Source organism: Chiloscyllium plagiosum, chromosome 10, assembly GCF_004010195.1.
Source record: "Chiloscyllium plagiosum isolate BGI_BamShark_2017 chromosome 10, ASM401019v2, whole genome shotgun sequence".
NCBI classification, from domain to species: Eukaryota; Metazoa; Chordata; class Chondrichthyes; order Orectolobiformes; family Hemiscylliidae; genus Chiloscyllium; species Chiloscyllium plagiosum.
Window position 1 is genome coordinate 87,597,922 of NC_057719.1, and position 23,150 is coordinate 87,621,071.

The 23,150-nt window shown below is 41.5% G+C and overlaps 1 protein-coding gene across 1 annotated transcript in view; it reads right to left on the minus strand.

The window, feature by feature from the left end:
- The window catches only part of LOC122553870 (EH domain-containing protein 1-like), a 66,991-nt gene that overhangs the window by 9,032 nt on the left and 34,809 nt on the right, over nt 1–23,150 (minus strand). Inside the window, exon 5 of the mRNA XM_043698319.1 lies at nt 9,650–9,814. Within this exon, the coding sequence (XP_043554254.1) occupies nt 9,650–9,814 (165 nt within the window). The remainder of the gene's footprint in view (nt 1–9,649; nt 9,815–23,150) is intronic.

Consider the following 23,150-nt stretch of genomic DNA (forward strand, 5'->3'; position numbering starts at 1 on the left):
GCAAAGGGACTTGGGAGCCCTAGTCCAGGTTTCTCTTGAAGTAAACTTGCAGGTTGATTCAGTAGTTAGGAAGGCAAATACAATGTTGTCATTCATCTTGAGAGGATAAGAATATAAAAGCAGGAATGATTTATAAGGCTCTGGTCAGATGACATTTAGAGTCTCGAGAGCAATTTTGGGCCCCAGATCTCAGGAAAGATGTACCGCCCCTGGAGTGGGTTTAGAGGAGGTTCATGAGAATGATTCCAGGAATGGAAGGCTTAACGTATGAGGAACATGAGATGACTCTGGGACTATACTCGATGGAGTTTAGAAGGATGAGGGGGTTTGGATTGAAATTTACAGAATACTGAATGGCCTGGACAAAGTGTATGCTGGGAAGGTGTATCAATTGGCAGGAGAGACAAGGACGCGAGGGCACAGCCTTAGAGTAAAAGGGAAGATCCTTTAGAATGGAGAGGAGGAGAAACTTCTTTAGCCAGAGAGTGGGGAATGTGTGGAATTCATTGCCACAGAAGGCTGTGGAGGCCAGATCATTTAGTATATTTAAAATAGACATACATAAGTTCTTGATTGCCAAGGGGATCAAAGGTTATGGGGAGAAAGCGCAAAAGTAATTAAATGGCACAGCAGACCTAATTTCTGCTCCTATGTCTTATTGCATCTGGAACTCACTAGCTGTATAGATAGTGGAGGCAGAAACTCTCATAACATTGAAGTAATATTTAGGTATCCACTTGAGATGCTAAGGCATACAAGGCTATGAGTCAAATGCTGGAAAATAGGATTAGAACAGTTGGGTGTTGTTTTTACTAACGCAGATGCGATGGATCGAAAGGCCTTTCTCTGTGCTGTAGATCTCTATGACTATGACAATGATTCAGCTTTGTCATAGTCAAGGTGACTATGTGACAAGGGTACATTAGGTTAATCCCTAGGATGAGGGGATTGTTTTATGGAGAGAGACTGAGTGGACTAGATTTACATCACCTCGGGTTTTCAGAAGAATGACAGCTATTTTATTGAGGTACAACAGTTTCAGGATAAGCAGCTAGCAGGATGTTTCACCAGAATGGAAATTTTACAACTAGGGATTTAGGGCAGCTCTGCGTCTCAGAATAAAGGGTCAGTCATTTTGGACTGAGAGAAGGAGAGACTGTGAATATTTTGAAAACCAAATCCTTAGAAGTTGTGAATGATCATTCACAGAGTATACACTAGAAAGAGATTGCAGGAATCTTGGAGTAATTACATAAGTGCACAGCCTAGAGGAAATGTAGGATGTAGCTGAGGAAGATCAGCCTTTATCTTATTGAATGGTACAACAGGCTTGAAGGGCATGAATGGCTAACTACTATCTTATGTCTGATATTACATAGTGAATGCAATCAACATAATCAACATTTAACTCCAGAAACAAGAGGAAGTGCAAAGGAACTCACACAGCCAAGCAACATGCGTCAATATTTGACCTTTAAAGAGGGCAGAACCACTACCATTGTATTCGACCATTCTTGACTGTACTGTGTTTACACTGGGGACTGGATCAGGAACTATTTTCAAACAACTGCACTGCCCTGTCAGCATCTTCCAAACATAACATGTTGATTCTTTGTTTTCCCAATTTCCTTTCCAAATTTAAGAGTGCATGATAAATTAAGCACTGCAAAATGTAAAGCTTTTGATCTAAACCTTGGTTTTGGGAACATGGATTTCTGCGCAATTAGGAATCAATATTTCTCAGTTTCTGCCCAATGACATCAACTAATGACATGACGCAATCTAAAACAGAAGAACCTGGATAGGTTCAGCTGCTTGAAACATTCAAAACACGGAGCATGGAAACAACTCCAAGCCATAAAATGAAAACGTCGATATTTCCAGCATGTTAAGATTATCAACTAGTTTAATTTAGATAAATGTGAGATGCTGTATTTTGGAAAGGCAAATCACAGCAGGACTTATATACTTAATGGTAAGGTCCTCGGGAGTGTTGCTGAACAGAGACCTTGGAGTGCAGGTTCATAGCTCCTTGAAAGTGGAGTCGCAGGTAGATAGGATAGTAAAAGCGGTGTTTGGTATGCTTTCCTTTATTGGTCAGAGCATTGAGTATCGGAGTTAGGAGGTCATGCTGTGGCTGTACAGGACACGGATTAGGCCACTTTTGCAATAGTGTGTGCAATACTGGTCTCCTTCCTATCAGAAGGATGTTGTGAAACTTGAAAGGATTCAGAAAAGGGTTTGAGCTACAGGGAGAGGCTGAATAGGCGGGGGCTGTTTCCCTTGGAATGTCAAAGATTGAAGGGTGACCTTATCGAGATTTATAAAATCATGTGGGGCATGGATAGGGTAAACAGACAAAAATTTTTCCCTGAGGTGGGGAGTCCAGAGCTAGAAGACATAGGTTTGGGGTGAGAGGGGAAAGATATAAAAAGGACATAAGGTGCAACTTTTTCAGGCAGATGCATGTATGGAGGGAGCTCTCAGAGGAATTGGTGGAGGCTAGTACAACTACAACTACAACATTTAAAAGGCATCTGGATGAGTACATAAATAGGAAGGGTTAGAGGGATATGGGCCAAGTGCTGGGAAATGGAACGAGATTAGTTTAGGATAACTGGTCAGCATGGATGAGTTGGACCGAAGGGTCTGTATCCGTGCTGTACATCTCTATGACTCTTATAACTAAAAAAGATATTGTTTCACCCATTTTAAATGTTAACAAGAATTAACTGTAAAACTTACAGTTCAATACAAATTTTGCTCCAACTATTATATGTGGTGAGGTTCATGGACATTTCAACATTTTAGAAATCTTTGAACAGTGTCAACATTTTGACAGGAAAGGCACAGATGATCACAGTTTTTGACAGTAGTTCTTGTTACGTTCCCCCGGATTACAGGTGATGTTGGCTGAAGACCCTCCAGCCTAGAGGAAGTATTTTCTTTCTGCTGCATTCTAACCAGAACTTCAGAAATGCAATTGCTGAAGCACATAACTGTGCTGGATCAAAGGCACAACTGCCTCCTTGTTACATTTTTTGATGAAATTCTCAAAATTCATGACCATTGCTGGAGGAAGCCCTAAGATATAGGATGATTGTTTTGTGAATGCACAAGTGTAAATGATATAAAAACACATATTATTAGTCCAATCAACTCAACTCTATTACTCAGTCTCAGAAAGGTTTGGGAGGTATAATTACAGACAAATGCTATTTCTGGCACCCTCCAAAGGGATTAATGTACCAGGAGCCTTGATTGCTTTGGAGTGTCCAGATTCTAGATGGTATGGAGAATTATGCTAAACCTGTTCACCAAGCTGGTTTTCCAAAATAGAGCGAGCTACAAGATTGCCTTCCCTTGCTCAACAGGTGAATGTTGTTATCTCAATCAAGACAGAACAACTTTCCTTCTCAACGTGGTTAACCTGAAGGCAATCTCAATAGCAGAAGTGTCAACAAGATGAGATACCTACAGATCGCCTATTATGCACTCTCAACCTCACTCAATATAACTACTCCCATAAACATCACACAAATAAATAAACCCATATACTCGACAAAACAGACACACACTGACCCAGCTCAAAGAGAAGCTACAAAAACAAGTGCTAGAGATACTTGCAGTTATTTATTACAAGACTAAAACGGTGGCACAGTGGTTAGCACTGCTGCCTCACAGCGCCAGAGACCCGGGTTCAATTCCCGCCACAGGCGACTGACTGTGTGGAGTTTGCACATTCTCCCTGTGTCTGCGTGGGTTTCCTCCAGGTGCTCCAGTTTCCTCCCACAATCCAAAAATGTGCAGGTCAGGTGAATTGGCCATGCTAAATTGCCCGTAGTGTTAGGTGCAGGGGTAAACATAGGGGAATGGGTCTGGGTGCGCGCACTTCAGCGGGTCGGTATGGACTTGTTGGGCCGAAGGGCCTATTTCCACACTGTAAGTAAGTAATCTAATTAGGTGAATGACTAATAATTCACCCATCATTAATACCTCCCTGATTTCAATAGCCAGCTTAGTTGTTTATATCAGTTTATCTTATGTGAACCCTGGGTGGCCAAGTGGTTAAGGTAATAACCAGTAATAACTGGGAAGGTAATAATTGGGAAGTCTCCCAGTTAGGCTTGAAGCCTTTATCTTGCCCATGATTTGGAGGTGCTGGCATTGGATTGGGTGGACAAAGTCAAAAATTGCACAACACTGGATTATATTTATATTTCCAACAGGTTTATTTGAAACTGCCAGCTTCCGGAGCCCCAGCTCCTGCCTCAGGCAGTTAGTGAAAAGATAATACATCAGACACAGAATTTATAAAGAAAAAAAATCAAAGGAGCATTCAACTTATGCAAATGTATTGAACAAACCTGGATGGCTATTAAGTCTTTAACTAGTTAGAATGGAGGTGCAGGTTTCATTTGATTAATATGTAAATCCCAAAATTTCTTTTAAATTGCTCTCCAGAGATAACTTCAGATTTTATCAGAATAAGGGTGACACCTCAAGTCAGAAAATTCATTTTAGGTGTGAGGCCATTTGTCAAGTGTCTCAGCCTGGAGTCAAACTAGCTTTATTTCTCAAGTAGGAATTTATAAAATATCACATTGACCGACTATCTACAGATTGTATGCTTTTGGAACAACATAGAATGTAACTGCAAATGCAAATTCACCCCATAAAAGGGAGGTGAGTGAGTGAGTGCAAGAGAGCAAGAGAAGGTAATCTTTTACTTATACATTCTGTGTCCGATGTATTCTCTCTCTCTCTCTCTCTCTCTGAGGAAGGAGCTAGGGCTCAAAGCTTGTGGTTTCAAATAGACCTGTTGGACTACAACCGGTGCGGTGTGATTTTTGACTTTATCTTTCTTGACTGATGACTACTATGTTTCGAAACAAATTCTAAATGGTGCATCTGGCACAGTGCTGATGTTCCGACCTCTGGGCAGAAGGTCCAGCTGTGAATCCCAGACATGGGTACGTTATAACATGTTTCACCAGGCCAATTAAAAAAGTATATCCTTTTTTTTTTCACTCAATCTGAGCTATATCCTCTTCTGGCAATTATAGGCACTACAGTTATATAAATATTAACAACACTGTGTTACTCCTACAAGACCTGTTTTATCAAACATTAGCTCAGAATTAGGTGAGCTAGCCTCCAACAATTATGTAACAAAACCTTGGTCACACTTTAAACTGCTGAATTATAGATGTGATGCAAGCAGAATAAGATAGAGTGGAGGAAATCACTAATGGAGAAAATACAACTTTCTCACCTGATGTATCCCATCTCTATTTTACAATGTGAATATTTTGATTATTGATAAAGATTACATTCTTTTCAACACAAGTTGCAAGTCTTTCTGCCAAACTAGACTGATCTCACCTTCTAATGAGATGCCATGCATTGCTTGTTGTAAATGGAATAGTCTGCACTGGAATCACAAGTACAAAACTACATGGAATTAAAGTAGCATTGATGGTGCTTTGTGTATCCATTCAGTTTGGTAATGTATTCAAATTTTCCCCTTCCCTTCATTGTTGGCATTCTACAGGTGTCATTCCCTCCATGTCATCCGATCCACTCCTCCATCACTCCTAATACATCCTCACTTAATGTGGAACCTTTCCATGAAATCACAGGAAGTGTATCACTTGTCCATTCATTTTCTCCCTCCTCACTGCCTAAGGCCACAAATACACCTTCCAGGTGAAGTAACGTTTTACTTAAACTTCTTTCAATCTAGTCCACTGGGTATTCACAGTAATCTCATTGTACAGACTGCAAAGCAAGCTGAAGGAATAAAAGCAAATTACTGCGGATGCAGGAATCTGAAACCAAAAGAGAAAATGCTGGAAAATCTCAGCAGGTCTGGCACCATCTGCAAGGAGAGAAACGAGCTGACGTTTCGAGTCTAACTGACCCTTTGTCAAATGAGAAGGAACAACACTTCATTTTCAGCTTAAGCATTTTAAGTTCTGCCAGGCCTGCTGAGTTTCTGCAGTACTTTGCTTCAAGACATTGAGTTCAACAACTACACAATATGACTTGCTGTCCCTATTCTTCCTTCTCTCTCTCTCTCACACAGAGCAGACCCATTTTTTGCATTTCACACCCAATATTTACACCTAATTTACATCTGTCTCTTCTTTATGACAGTTAGCTTTTCCTGTATTTTGCTATGGGCACTCTCACCATCTGTTCCACTCTCTCTTCCTTCCTCTTGATCAACGACATCAAAACTATTTTTCAGTCCTTTTCAGTTCTGCCAGACCTGCTGAGTTTCTGCAGTACTTTGCTTTTAGTTAAAATTCCCTGAATTTGTAGTGTTTGCTTTTATTTGCATATTAGGTATGCATGGTTGTATGGTGCTGTTTTTGCCACATGTCCCTACAGTCCTTACTGATGTCTGGATTTTCTTACCCGCTGGTAATGACAGAATGACCGTTATACTGGAAAATAGGATTATATTACCATTGAATATAGTTCTGTTGTTACTAATGGCTCATAGCAACTTACCATTGCCCAACTTTCAGCCATTAACTCTGACATTAATCTATCCCTTTTCTCACAGAGGCAGTACTGTTTATTATGGACAGTATCATTAGTTTTAAGGTGGGAGATCCTCTACACAAGGACTGTGCAGTGGTCGCTCCTACTAATACAGGCATGGACAGATATATCCAAGACAGGGATAAACTGATGAGGGTGAGGATAAGTGGGTTTTCCATCTTGTTGCTTCACTTACTACCAGCCATAGGCTCAACCTGGCAAACATTGCGTTCAAAACCAGACCGGCGTGGTGAGTAGTAGTGCAACTGAGGCATTCTTGGTAATGAATACTGGAAGTAACCGTCTATCCAGAATACATTTTTCTCCTCACCACTCAGTGCTTTTTCCATGTGATGCTCACCATGAAGGAGTATGAATGAGGGAGGGCAGTAGCTAGTAACCCGAAGGATGTGTTCTTGCTCATGTTTGCCATATGAGTTATGGGATCTTGAGTCAATGTTGAGGATTTCCATTGCCAAGCATGTTGATTGTTGTAGAACTATGCCAACATCTCTGGTTGTGTCCCACTGTCCTGCTAGTAAGACAGGACATACCCAGGGACAGTAATGAGTTGTCTAGGGCAGTGGCTATAAAAAATAATTTGGAGGTGCATCAAGCTATTGCTCAATTACTCTGTAAGACAGTTCCCTCAACCTTAGCATAAGCCCAGAGACGTTATTGAGGAGAATTTTGCATGGCTCGGTCATCTCCAGTTCCTGGATTGATGCTGAGTGGTCATCTGGTTTTATTCCTTTTTGACATTTTTGTACCATTTTGATTTGCAGTGGGTTTACAGTGACATCCTGAACCTTTTAAAATAAGAGTTGAGAGACTTTGCTGTTGGTTTGGAGTCACAAGTGGGGTTGGCTGGGTAAGAATTCCTGAAGGAAACTAGTGAATTAGATGAGTTTTTACAATACAAGACTCTTGTCACCTTGAGAGATGACAAAATGGTGCTGACACTGGGTGACTCTATGATCTTTCTACAGCAGATCTTATTCTCACATTTCTTACAACCGTTCTGTTCTTTTAAACCTCATTTCTGCTTTTTGCGTACCTCCTCTGCAAACGCAACTTTGTATTTCTTGCTCTGTTTAATCACCCTATGCTCTTTGTGTTAGGATCTGCCTGTATTGCAAGCAAAACAAAAAACTTTTCCCTGCACTTAGGGGTACATGTGACAATAATAAATCAAATCAGTCAATGACTGCTTCACATCACTATTGCAGAAATTAGCTTTATTTTCCAGATTTATTGGTTCCTTAAGCTTATATTCTATGTTCTGTCTTGTTGTACTGGGGGAGAAGACAGTACCTCAAATTCTTCGGCTGCTTCATCAATGACCTTCCTGAACAAGGATGTTTTCTGATGACTGCCTGCCTGTTCAGCATCATTCGTGACTTCTCACATACTGAAGTAGTCGCTGTCCATCTGCAGACCTCGATAACACGCAGGCTTGAGCTGCTAAATGGCAGGTTTCATTCATGCAACACAAGTACCAGAAAACTACAAGAGAAATTCTGACCACCGTCCCTTGATGTTCAATTGCATTATCATTGCTGAATCCTCCACTATCAACATTCTGGAGTTAGCACTGACTAGAAACTAAACTGAACCAGTCCCATAATTATAATGGGTTTGATGGGTTTTCATTAGAGAGAAGAAGGTTGAGAGGTGATTTAATAGAGACATATAAGATAATCAGAGGGTTAGATAGAGTGGACAGGGAGAGCCTTTTTCCAAGTATGGTGACGGCGAGCACGAGGGGGCATAGCTTTAAATTGAGGGGTGATAGATAGAGGACAGATATCAGAGGTAGTTTCTTTACTCAGAGTAGTAAGGGTATGGAATGCTTTGCCTGCAACGGTAGTAGATTCGCCAACTTTAAGTACATTTAAGTCGTCATTGGACAAGCATATGGACGGACATGGAATAGTGTAGGCTTCAGATTGGTATGACAGGTCAGTTCAACATCGAGGGCCGAAGGGCTTGTACTGCGCTGTAATGTTCTATGTTGTATAAAGGTAGGTCAGCACCTTCTAAAACCAGGACCATTACCATCTAGAAGAAAAGACACATGGGAACAACACGGCCAGCAAGTTCTACTCCAAGCCACTCCAAACATCTGTTCTGACTTGGAAATATATCACAGTCCCTTTCATTGCCCTGGATCAAAATTCTGGTACTCCCTGTGGGGGTACCTACACCACAGGAAGTTCAGTGGTTCAAAAAGGCAGCGCACTACCACCACAAGGACAATAAATAGTGGACAACACTAACTGGTCTTACCAGGATCTCTCACATTCAATGAAAGAATAAAAGTAAGTTGTTCTTAAAAATTGAAGAATTCTAGATTTTAGTCTTTGGATACAGAACATAAAATGCAGAAGGTTATGATGCAAAGCATTTAGGAACTTATTTTTATGAAGAGATTAAACAAGAGACTGATGTTGTAGATGTGTTTGGAAGTATGGGAAAACTGGGCAAGTAGTTGAAGAGTCCAGATGAAAGGCTCAGAGATTCAAGATGAAATTCAAGATACATAGAACAATGAACAGGAGTAACATGTTTGCACTCCCAGTTTTAATGGTTGAAGCAGAAACTGTGTCAATAGTTATGATCAGATTGAATAGTGTGGAAGGAAAAGAGAATTTAAAAAGAAGTATCCAGGAACAGGCTGGATAAATATGATTAGAATTACTTGGTTATGTGGAGGACAAGAACCAACAATGTTAGGTTGAGCTAAATGACCCATTTCATATTGTAACGTCTCTACACTTACACCTAAGGATGATACCTAAATGAACAAACACTCTTTGGTGCAGCCTATTCTGTATTCTTTCATTTTGCTACCCTTGTAACATTCATCTCTCAAAATGTTTTAAGTGGTGTGGCAAAGAATACTCAGGATAATTTTCATTACTTATTCTTTAAAAGAATAGTGAGATGGGATTACTGTAAATTAATTCTAGAAATAACAGCATCAATTCCTTCCCTCTCTCACTCACACACATATCCAATAACTCTTCGCATTAAAAAATTACATCTTGCGCTCTGTCAAATGGAAACAATTGAGTGCACATTGCTACCATCATACCTGCATCTTTTTTACATTGGGAAAATCACCAGCAGAGATATTGTGTTCCTGCTGGAGCGTGAAATATATCTCTTGAAGTCTACTTATCATCTCCTTCTTCTTCAGTTCTTTCCCAAAAACAGCTGGCATCTCCTTCTTCAAGTAACTGATGATATAGGCATGAACCTAGAAACACCATTGGGAGTGGTTAGACAATACATTCAACATCCAATGTACTTTTTCACATGTACCCATAATACTGTATACTAAAAATCTTACATCCATACACACTTCCTGCTTACAAACCTTAAACACATGAATCCAGAGCAGGACAAGGTTCCTCAAGCCTGATCTGTCATTCAATAAGATCATTGCTTACCTATCCTTGATAACCTTTCACCTCCCTTGCTCATCAAGTACCTATTGCTATTGGTACTTTGAAAATATTTCAAGGTTCTTCTGATGTTGCCTTCCTAAGAAGAGCATTCCAACCCTCACAAACGTCATCTGTCCTAAATGGGTGACTCCTTATTTTAAACAATGATGACCTTCTAGTTCTGGATTGTCCCACAAGAGAAACATCCTCTCCACATCTACCCTATCAAGACCCGTCAGGATTTTGTTTTAATCAGGTTGTCTGTTATTGTACTAAATGGAGCTGATACAGGCCTAGCCAGTCCAAACTTCCTTCATAACACAACCACAATTCCAGGTATTAGTCTCGTAAACTTTCTCTAGACTACCTCCAATATTTTTACATCTGTCTTTAAATACAGGAGATACTAAATGAGTATTCTGCATCAGTGCTTATTGTGGAGAAGGACATGGAAGATAAGAATGTAGGGAAGTAGATGGTAATATCATGAAAAATGTCCATATTACAGAGGAGGAAGTGCTGGATGTCTTGAATCACAAAAATGGATAAATTCCCAGGACCTGATCAGATGCATCCTTGAACTCTGAGAAGCTAGGGAAGTGATTGCTGGGCCTCTTGCCAAGATATTTTAGATTAGATTAGATTAGATTACTTACAGTGTGGAAACAGGCCCTTCGGCCCTACATGTCCACACCGCCCCGCCGAAGCGCAACCCCTACCTTTACCCCTTACCTAACACTACGGGGAATTTAGCATGGCCAATTCACCTAACCTGCACATCTTTGGACTGTGGGAGGAAACCGGAGCACCCGGAGGAAACCCACGCAGACATGGGGAGAACATGCAAACTCCACACAGTCAGTCGCCTGAGGTGGGAATTGAACCCGGGTCTCTGGCGCTGTGAGGCAGCAGTGCTAACCACTGTGCCACCGTGCCGCCCTCAAACATTTGTATCATTGATAGTCACAGGTGAGGTGCCAGAAGGCCAGAGATTGGCTAATGTGGTGCCACTGTTTAAAGAAGCATGATAAGGACAAGCCAGGCAACTATAGACCAGTGAGTCTGATGTTAGTGGTGGCAAGTTGTTGGAGGGAATCCTGAGGGCCATGATGTACATGTATTTGGAAAGGTAAGGACTGATTAGGGATAGTCAACATGGCTTTGTGCGTGGGAAATCATGTCTCACAAACTTGATTGAGTTTTTTGAAGAAGTTGTAAAGAGAATTGATGAGGGTAGAGCAGTGGATGTGATCTATATGGACTTCAGTAAGGAGTTCTACAAAATTCCCCATAGGAGACTGGTTAGCAAGGTTACATCTCAGGGAATACAGGAAGAACTAGCCATTTGGATACAGAACTGACTCAAAAGGTAGAAGACTGGTGGTGGTGGAGAGTTTTCAGACTGGAGGCCTGTGACCAGTGCAGTGCAGTGCCACAAGGATCGGTGCTGGGTCCACTATTTTTCATCATTTATATAAATGATTTGGATATGAGCATAAGAGGTATAGTTACTAAGTTTGCTGATGACACCAAAATTGGAGGTGTAGCAGACAGCGAAGGAGGATATCTCAGATTACAACAGGATATTGATCAGATGGGCCAATTGGCTGAGGAGTGGCAGATGGAGTTTAATTTAGATAAATGCAAGGTGCTGCATTTTGGGAAAGCAAATCTTAGCAGGACTTATACACTTAATGGTAAGGTCCCGGGGAGTGCTGCTGAACAAAGAGACCTTGGAGTGCAGGTTCATAGCTCCTTGAAAGTGGAGTCACAGATAGATAAGATGGTGAAGGTGGTGTTTGGTATGCTTTCCTTTATTGAGTACAGAGGTTGGGAGGTCATGTCGTGGCTTTACGGACATTGGTTAGGTTACTGTTGGAATATTGGACGAAATTCTGGTCTCCTTCCTTTAGGAAGGATGTTCTGAAGCTTAAGAGAGTTCAGAAAAGATTTACAAGGATGTTGCCCGGGTTGGAGGATTTCAGCTAGATTAGATTAGATTAGATTACTTTACAGTGTGGAAACAGGCCCTTCGGCCCAACAAGTCCACATCGACCCGCCGAAGCGCAAACCACACATACCCCTACATTTACCCCTTACCCAACACTACGGACAATTTAGCATGGCCAGTTCACCTGACCTGCACATCTTTGGACTGTGGGAGGAAACTGGAGCACCCGGAGGAAACCCACGCAGACACGGGGAGAATGTGCAAACTCCACAGAGTCAGTCGCCTGAGGCGGGAATTGAACCCGGGTCTCTGGCGCTGTGAAGCAGCAGTGCTAACCACTGTGCCACCGTGCCGCCCACGCTATAGGGAGAGGTTGAATAAGCTGGGGCTGTTTTCCCTGGAGCATCGGAGGCTGAGGGATTGACCTTATAGAGGTTTATAAAATCATGAGGAGCATGGATAGGATAAATAGACAAGTCTCTTCAATGGGTTGGGTGAGTCCAGAACTAGAGGGCATAGGTTTAGGGCGAGAGGGGAAGATATAAAAAAAACCTAAGGGGAAACCTTTTCAAGCAGAGGATAGTATGTGTATGGAAATGATCTGCCAGAGGAAGTGGTGAGGCTAGTACATTTGCAATATTTAAAAGGCATCTGGATGGATATATGAATAGGAAGGGTTTGGAGGGATATGGGCCGGGTGCTGGCAGGTGGGACTAGATTAGGTTGGGATATCTGGTTGAGTTGGACCGAACGGTCTGTTTCTGTGCTGTACATCTCTATGACTCTACAGAGACCAATACTGTTGACAATACTCCAGGTGTATAACTGAAGAATAACTTCGCTACTTTTCTAGGAATTCCCTTTGCAGTAAAGGGAATTTTATTAACTTTCCTAACTGTTTGCAAGAGTTGCCTATAGTACAATAGTCGCCCCCATACCTGCAGAGGATACGTTCCAAAACCTACCGTGGAATCCCGAAACTGTGGATAGGTGCGAACCCATTCATTTAAATGGGAAGCGTACGTTCCCAGCAGCCTCCTGGTCCCTGGTTCTGGAATGTTCCCTATATTATGTTTGGGCCACAGTAAACCGCAGTAACCGGACTTGCGGGTACAGGGGTCACTGTGTACCACCCTTTTGCAATTCTTGCACAAGGATACCCAGATCCTTCTATATTACGAAGTGCTGCAATATCTCTCTTTTTAGACCATGCTTCACTTTTTATTCTTCCTGTCAAATTGAACAACTTCACATTTTTCATATTAAACTCCATCTGCCACAACTTTGCCCACTCAACTTATTTATAAACTTTTTGTAGCTTCATGTCCCTTCACAACTTAGTTTCATTCCTATGTGTGTCATCAATAAATTTAGGTACAAAAGCTCCCAACCTTTCATGCAAATTTGTTTTTGTAAATTGTAAAACATGGAGCCCCCAGCCTTGATCTCTGTGGCACACCACGCATATCTTATCAACCAATAACCCACTTATGTCTACTCTGTTGCCTAGTAGTAGCCAAACTTCTATCAATGCCAATATGTTATCCCATAAGTTTTTATTTTTCACAATAACCTTTAATGCAGCACCTTATGAAATCTTCGGTAAACCTCAGTACACCAATTGATTTGCCCTTTACCCACACCGGGTGTTACTTCTAAAAGAATTTAAATTGGTTAACTAAGATTTCCCTTTCACAAAAACCATATTGACTTTACCTGATTACCTTGCTTTTTTTCTAACTGCCCTATGACATCTTGAATAACTTTTAACATATTTCCTGCTTTCTGTCTCTCACCCTTTTTGAATAAACTCACTATTCTCCAATCTAATGGACCTTTTTTAAAAGTAGGGAATTTGGAAAATTAAAATCAATACATCATTAGTCACTTTATTTAAGACCCTTAGTTGATGTCCACCATCGCTTGGGAATTTATCAATCCTAAACTCCAATAATTTGCTCAGTACCACTCCCATGGTGACTAATTGGTTTAAGTTCCTCATGTTTATTTCCTGATTGACAGCTATTTCTGGGATGTTGCTTACACGCACCCTAGTGAGATGCAAGTTTTGTTAACGTCCATTTAGAAGGATGCAAAATACCCGTTATATTCATTTAACAAGCCATTACTTTCCATTATTAATTACCTTGATGCTCACTCTATAGGAGTAATGCTTGTAATTATTTACTTTTTAAAATTAAATATAGAAACTTTTGCTATCAATTTTTAATATTGCGAATTAACTTTTTGTACTGAAAACTTCCCTGTCCTTAGTAATCCTTTAGTCGTTCTTGGCTTTTTTAAAAATATTCTGTCCAGACTTTTGACTTGCCACCCAATGTTACAAAACCTTAGTTTTAAGTCAACCTGTTCAGAGACATTATAAAACATGTCTCAGGTATGTGGGACTGGAAAGTAGAAGGGCCATTCCTGAAGAAGGGCCTGTGCCCGAAACGTCGAATCTCCTGTTCCCTGGATGCTGCCTGACCTGCTGTGCTGTTCCAGCAATAAAGTTTCAACAAACTGGAAAGTAGAAATACTGTCATTGCACTGCAAGAGCCCTAACTTTGCACAATTACATGTTTGGAGCCACAGTATTTATGTAAATAGCTTAGTTTTAAGTCAACCTGTTCAGAGACATTATAAAACATGTCTCAGGTATGTGGGACTGGAAAGTAGAAATACTGTCATTGCACTGAAAGAGCCCTAACTTTGCACAATTACATGTTTGGAGCCACAGTATTTATGTAAATAGCCCAGTTTAATTTTTGGCCAATAGCAACGCCCATCACAGCATGATAATAAGGGGTTATTCAGCTAGCTTAATGCCAAAGAATGTCAAGCAGTGACATTTCTCTCTTTTTGGCCTGGCACCTGTGTAGCAGGGATGGTACTTGTCATTGGCCAATCCAAACCTGGACATTGTTCCAGTTTCTTGCTACAACTGGATACGGAATGCTTCAATATCAGAGGAGTTGTGCATAGTGCTGAACATGGTGCAATCATCAGTGAGCATCCCCACTTCTGACCTTATTTTGAAGAGAAGGTCACATCGATGAAGCAGCTGAAGATGATCAGGTCTAGGACACTCCCGAGTAACTATGGATGTGATGCCCTGTGGTTAAGATGAGTGGCCTCTATGAGGAGGTTATTGACGACTAAGTAGCACTTGACAGCAATGTTAATGATTCACTTGCATTACTTTGATGATTGAAAACAGACTGTTGAGATTGTAGATAGATTTGTGAACGGGCTACACCTGGGCAACCTCCCACATGACTGTGTAGATTCCAATGTTGTTGCTGTACTGGGGCCACAGCTTGAATCATAGAATGCCTGCAGTGTGGAAAAAGGCTATTCAGCCCATCGAGCCCACTTCAACTCTCCAAACAGCATCCCACCCTGATCTAACCCCCCATACCCTATCCCCATAACCATCCCACCTACCCTGAACATCCCAGGACACTATGGTGTAATTTAGCATGGCTAGTCCAACTAACCTGCATATCTTTGAACACCAGGAGCACCTGGAGATAATTCACAGAAACACAGGGAGAATGTGCAAACTCCACACAGACAGTTTCCAAAGGCTGAAATTGAACCTGGGTCTCCAGTGCAGTGAGGCGGCAGTGTTAACCATTGAGCCACTGTGCCATCTCAGTGAAAGCTCTTCCATCATGCAAACATCCATAGTAAGAATTTCTTAACACTAGCTAATGCTATTATGTCTCCTACTCCCATATCCCAGCTCATCAGCAGTTTATCATTCAATATCTTGCTGAGGGTGTCTGCATACAGCCAACAAAACCATTTGTCATACTTTTAGTGATGGCAACATTTACAGCCAAAATGCCCAAGACTATATATCATTTGCATTTTGCTGTAAATGGGGACATCCTGGGTTTGTGAATGGTGCTGTATAAATGAAAGTCAAAACAAGTGATGCTGGAAAAGCACAGCAGGTCAGGCAGCATCCAATGAGCAGGACAGTCAATGTTTCGGGCATAAGCCCTTCATCAGGAAGGGGTCTGAGAGCTATATAGGAGGGGGTACTTGGCCTGGAGGGGGGAAGGTAGCTTGGAAGGCGATAGGAAGATGCAAGTGGGGGGTAAGGGTAATAGGTCAGACCAGAGGGTGGAGCAGATAGGCAGGAAGGAGAATGGACAGGTGGGACAGTTCAAAAGTGTGGTGCAGAGTTGAAGGGTTGGATCTGGGAATGAGGTGGGGGGGAGGAGAGAGGAAACTGGTGAAGTCGATACTGGTGCTGTGTGATTGGAGGGTCCCAAGGCAGAAAATGAGGCATTCTTCCCCCTGGCATCAAGTGGCTTCCTTTATGCAAACATTCACAGCAGGAATTTTCTACCACTAATGCTGCTCGACTCCTGTTCCCATATCTCAGTTCCTCAGGACTATACAGCTAACTTTAATGGCTGCAAGAATTCCCACAAGTTTTATGACTGGGTGTTGCTCAAACTTTGTACTGGTGTTCCCCTGGCCCGACAGCCATCGATCTGTATTTAAGCACATCTTCCTTCATTCTGGCCCCGCTCTTCCTGTGTCACTCGCATCCTCTGAACTGATCCTACTGTCGCCCTTATTTCCTGCAGTTCTCCAGGCTGCTTAATGTTTTGTATACAGTCTCATCTGCTTCCTTTGCCCCAAGAAGTCACTCCCCATTCTTGGTATCAGATTCTGTTAAGAGCATGCTAAATAATGAGCAGTTACAGGTAACAGAGTGAATAGGTACTACAAAATAACAAGTTATTAGACATTTTGGGGATTGGGGCTGGGTAGGAGATCAACTGGCAGACATTACTTCCTTCACAAATGACGTTTTAATTTTAACCACCCCACACCTGCCCCATTTTCCTTTTAACTACAGACTCTTCTAAATTTGATTCAATTTGGTTTTCGTTTCTACCAAAAATATTAGAATGTAAACTATCATCTGCTGCTTTTTTGGCACAGTGGTAGTGCACCACGAGAGCCAGGTACAAGTCCCACCTGCTCCAGAGTACAACATTGAAACAGACCCTTCGGTATAACTCATCCATGCCGACCAGAAATCCTAAACTACTCAAGTCCCATTTCCTAGCACTTAGCCCATATCCCCCTAAACCCTTCATATACCCATCCAGATGCCTTTTAAATGCTGTAATTGTACCAGCTTCAACCACGTCCACTGGAAGCTCATTCCATACACACATGCATGAAAAAGTTGCCCCTTAGGTCCCTTACATATTTTTCTCCTCTCACCCTAAACTTATGCCCTCTAGTTCTGGACTCCCACAAGCCAGGGGAAAAAGTCACCTCTTAGCCTCCAACGCTCCAGGGAAAACAGCCCCAGCCTGCTGTTTTCCATGGAGCGTCGGAGGCTGAGGGGTGACCTTATAGAGGTTTACCAAATTATGAGGGGCATGGATAAGATAAATAGACAAAGTCTTTTCCCTGGGGAGTCCAGAACTAGAGGGCATAGGTTTAGGGTGAGAGGGGAAAGATATAAAAGAGACCCAAGGGGCAACTTTTTCGCGCAGAGAATGTATGGAATGAGCTGCCAGAGGATGTGGTGGAGGCTGGTACAATTGCAACATTTAAGAGGCATTTGGATGGGTATATGAATAGGAAGGGTTTGGAGGGATATGGGCCGGGTGCTGGCAGGTGGGACTAGATTGGGTTGGGATATCTGGTCGGCATGGACGGGTTGGACCGAAGGGTCTGTTTCCATGCTGTACATCTCTATGACTCTATTCAGCCTCTCCCTATACCTCAAACCCTCCAACCCTGTCAACATCCTTGTAAATCTTTTCTGAACCCTTTCATGTTTCACAACATCCTTCTGATAGGAAGGAGACCAGAATTTCACGTAATATTCCAAAAGTGCCCTAACCAATGTCCTGTTCAGCCAGAACAGGACCTCCCAACTCCTGTAGTCAATGCTCTGACCAATAAAGGAAAGCATACCAAATGCCTTCTTCACTATCCTATCTACCTGCGACTCTACTTTCAAGGAACTATGAACCTGCACTCCAAGGTCTCCTTGTTCAGCTGCACTCCCTAGGACCTTACCATCAAGTGTATACATCCTGCTCGGATTTGCTTTTCCAAAATGTAGCACTTCGCATTTATCTAAATTAAACTCCCCCTGCCACTCACCAATAAGGTGATCATTCAGTTCCATCCAAATAATTTTTTTAGATGTATTCCTAGGAATATTCTCCCTAAGTACAGCAGAAATGCTATTCCTTATCAAAAATATCACTCCCCCTCATCTCTTGGCCCCCCTTTCTATCCTTCCTATAGCATTTTGTATCCTGGAACATTAAGCTGCCAGTCCTGTCCATCCCTGAGCCACATTTCTGCAATTGCTATGATATCCCAGTCCTATGTTCCTAACCAAGACCTAAGTTCATCTGCCTTCCTTGTTAAGCCTCTTGCATTGAAATAAATGCAGTTTAATTTATCAGTCCTACCTTGTTCTCTGCTTTTTCCTGCCTGCCCTGACTGACTCACTCACTCCTTTTCCCACTGTACCAGTTTCAGATTGACCTCTTTCCTCACTTCAGGTCACTTCTACCCCAGAGGAGATTCCAATGATCCAAAAATATGAACCCTTTCACCCTGCACCAGCTCCTCAGCCATGCATTCATCTGCTCTATCCTTCTATTCCTACCTTCAGTAGCTCATAGCACCAGGAGTAATCCAGATATTACTACCCTTGAGGATGTCCTTTTTAAATTCCTGCCTAATTTTCTATATTCTCCCTTCAGCATCTCATCCTTTTCCCTTCCCATGCCATTAGTTCCAAAGTGTACTAACTTTGAAGGAGGGACCTGCTGCTGGTCCCTCTTCCCTTTGAGAACATTCTGCACCTCTGAAACATCCTCATCCTGGCACCAGGGAGACAAAACCATTCTGATTCTTTGCTGCTGGCCACAGAAACATCTGTCTATGCCTCAGAGTCCCCTTACACAATCGATTGCTTGGAACCCGACGTACCCCTCATTACATCAGAGCCAGTCTCTATGCCAGAAACCTGACTGTTCGTGCTACATTCCCAAGTGTCCATCATACCATATATTTTCAAAAACAGCAAACTTGTTTGAAATGGGAATAGCCACACAAGACTCCTACACTACCTGCCTACCCCTCCTCCCTTTCCTGGAGTTAACCCATATATCTGACTGTATCTGCAACTTTTCTACCTTCCTATAACTGCTGTCCATCACACCCCCTAGCTCTTATTGCCTTTAACTGCCGCTCCAACTGATCCAAACGATCTGATAGGATTCACAACCAAAGACACTTTCTGCAGACATACTAATAACATGGAAACTCCACCTAAACTCCCACATCTGACAGGAAGAGCATTTCGCTCTACTAAAAGCCATCTTTGCTCCTTCATCATCTAGAGACCCAAAAAATAGCACTGTCTTTTTGCTAAAAAAAAAAGTACTTATGGATTATATTTTTAAAATTTAATCAAGAGACAGATCTCAATAAAACATATAATCAAGAAAGAACCCAATCTACTCACTACTGTAGACTTACAGCAAGGTTACACTTAAAACTGTACACTTTCTATTCCTCTGCTCTTCCACGCAGGTTCCTCCAAGATCAGCTGTGAGTTTTGCTGTTTGTTAATTTTTCCTAGATGCTCTCCCATGTCCAGAGATACATTAACTCAAACACCAAAGGCAGTAATTGTGGAGATTCGCTGCTGTGTCAGTTAGATGTGTACTAATATGTCAGAACAGGTTGGTTAGAAAATATCAATAGACAGTGAGCCAGTAGACTGGAAGGTGTTACAGTGCACTTAAATTCTGACTAAAAAGTGTCTGCCTTGAACCTGTCAAAAAGCATTTAACTTCTAATGTGCAGCCCTGCCTCTCTACCCAAATGAGCTTAGCTGCTTTCAGCCATTGCGGCTCATGGGGCATTAAAGGCACAGAGACATCATTGATGTGTGCAACGACACAAGGCAGAAAGAAATGGAAACACATGAAGGCTAAGAAAGGGGAAAGACATTGGGGAGAAAATGCTGCAAAAGGTCAAGAAATAGATGAGTTGCAAACCATTGCAAACAGCTGGGGAAAGAAATCAGCTTGAAGCAAGATCACAGTACAAGGGAGTTTATTAAACACCAGACTGAACAGCTTTCTTGTTGCAGCTCTATAAAACTTTGGTTAGACCGCACTTGGAATGCTGCATCCAGTTCTGGTCGCCCTATTATAAGAAAGATGTGGATGCTTTGGAGCGGGTTCAGAGGAGGTTTACCAGGATGCTGCCCGGACTGGGGGGCTTATCTTATAAGGAAAGGTTGACTGAGCTTGGACTTTTTTCATTGGAGAAAAGGAGGAGAAGTAATGAGAGGCATAGATAGAGTCGATAGCCAGAGACTATTTCCCAGGGCAAAAATGACTAACACAGAGGGGTCATAGTTTTAAGCTGGTTGGAGGAAAGTATAGAGGGGATGTCAGAGGCAGGGGATGTCAGACAGAGAGTTGTGAGGGCATGGAATGCGTTGCCAGCAGCAGTTGTGAAGGCAGGGTCATTGGGGACATTTAAGAGACTCCTCGACATACATATGGTCACAGAAATTTGAGGGTGCATACATGAGGATCAGTGGTTGGCATAACAGTGGGCTGAAGGGCCTGTTCTGTGCTGTACTGTTCTATGTTCTATGTTCTAATGAGGGATGGTTGGGAGTCATGACAGAACCTTAATGTAGAGGGAAATCATTTAAAAACTATATAGAGGTCTACTTGAAATCTTGTTTAAAAAAAAACTTACAGAACTGTGGATGTTGTAAATTAGAAACAAAAACAGAAATTGCTTGAAAAGCTCAGCTTTGGCAGCATCTGTTAACAGAAATCAGAGTTAATGTTTCAGGTCCTTCTGAGGAAGGGTCACTGAACCCAAAACATTAACTCTGATTTTTTTATTCACAGATGCTGCCAGACCTGAAATCATGTTTAGTCTGAGTAGATCCTAGGATAGCATGTTGAGCCAAATGGCCTCCTCCCATGTCGTGGATTTTCTGTGATTTTATGATTCATTGAAAACTTAAAAACATTACTGTGTGGATGGCACTGAAATAATGTTTTAATTTCTTTCACATTACAAAAGTATCAAAAGTCGTCAGTGATAGATATACTGAGACGTGTGAACATTTTATTTAAATTTATTCATTCACAATATGTGGGGGTCACTGGCTGGGCCAGCATTCAGTGCACATCACTAATTGTCCTGGAGAAAGTGGGGGTGAACTGTCTTTTTGAACTGCTACAGTTCAGAGAAGCTACTGAGAAGAGAATTCCAGAATTCTGACTCACAATCAGCAATGTATTTCCAAGTCAGGATTGTGTGGGGCTGATAGGAGAACCTGGAGGTGCTGGTGCTCCCAGACAACTGCAACTCTTGCCCTTCTAAATGGTAGAGGTTATGGGTTTGAAAGCTACTCTGAAAGGAAACTTGTTGAATTGCTGCGGTGCATCCTGTACAATGGTGTACACTGGAAGTCAGTGTTGAGGGAGTGACATTTAAGGGGGTGCATGGAGGGCATAGGTTTAAGGTGAGAGGGGCAAGAGTTTAAAAAGACCTGGAGGGATAATTTTATCATACAGAGGGTGATGCATGTATGTAAAGAGATGCCAGAGGAATTGGAGGCGGTAGGTATAATATATTTAAACATTTATATATACACACATTTAAAAAGGCACTGGCTGGATACATGAATAGAAAGAATTAAAGGCACATGGGCCAAATGATGGTAAATGGGCCTAGGTCAGATTGTAACCACAATATTTATATGTTGGTCCATGAATACTCTCCAGTTTACTTTGGTCTTAAAGGGAATACACAAAAGAAAAGTGCAGACATTTCCTCAGCATGTGTCATTACAACATCCAATTGTTGAGAGTAGAAAATGCCCAAAATAGGCAACAGATATATAATGAAACAAAAAAGAACGTACGGAACTAAGTACAGGATACTAAGATTATGGTTTAAGAGTTAGATCAGAAAAATACAAACAGTAGAGACACACTTACTAGGTATAGATACCAACAGTTAAACTTCAGACAGGGAGGAGTACATTGGGCCTGTTTGATGGAATAGTGGATAAAAATGAGGCCAGCAACATGCTGTGGTTCATTCAGAAGATACAAAGTCTGCTGTAGAGCACAGTTGAAAACTGTAGCTGTAGCACGGACCTCAGAACCTAACACAATCTAGATTCATAAACCTAAACTCAGTGTCATCGAAAAGCAACATAAAGACCACAGCAATGAAATGCAAAATGTTGGGATACTTGAACTAAAAACAGATAATGCTGGAAACTCTTTCTCCACAGATGGTGCCAGACCTGTTGAGTTTCTCCAGATTTTCTGCTCTAATTTATGAAATTAAATTCAAGACAAATTGTCAAGTTATCCCAAGAAATCCTTCACAGAAGTGAAATATTTCATCGCCTGAATTATTAACATTTTATAAATACAATTGAAAGGATTAAAAGGGGAAGAAATTGCAAGTGTTACAAAGCACAGATAAATGAGTTCAACATTTTCTACTATCAAAACAAATGCAACACCATTGCTCATCAGGCCAACTGCACCCAGGAACACAAAGTACATTCCTAACCCAATGTTTAAATGGCCAGTGCTCATAATTTTATCAAACCAGGAAGAAAATATACATTTAAAAAACCTCAATCTATTGGTCACTGGAAATGTGATGTTAAATTACTGTTTATATATGACCTTGCAGCTTTAGAAGTTCCAAAGTTTCAAGCATGACTCCACAGCACATCCTCAGGATATAAGTTATATAAATATCATACACCTTTCATCTTTAGTCAGAAGAAGGGCTGCATTAAGTCTGTCCGGTTTTATTGGACTGTTGTACAGTATAGTTAATCCAAAAGTGTGATACTAAATATGTATATCATAGTTGGTAAAAAGGAGTTTGTTGTTAAACAGCAATTTGCTTTTCAACAAATGGAGTTATAGCAACGACTGTATTCAGAAATGATTATATCAATCTAGTATACTCATCTCACCCAGCTAACAGAGATGGATTTATGAATCAAGTTGATCTATAGTCTGCTTGCTGCTCTGTTCAGTGCTGTGACAAAGCCCTTTTCATATTAATGTTAAACCTAATGATGTACTGTTGTGACATTCAATCCTGTGATGCTT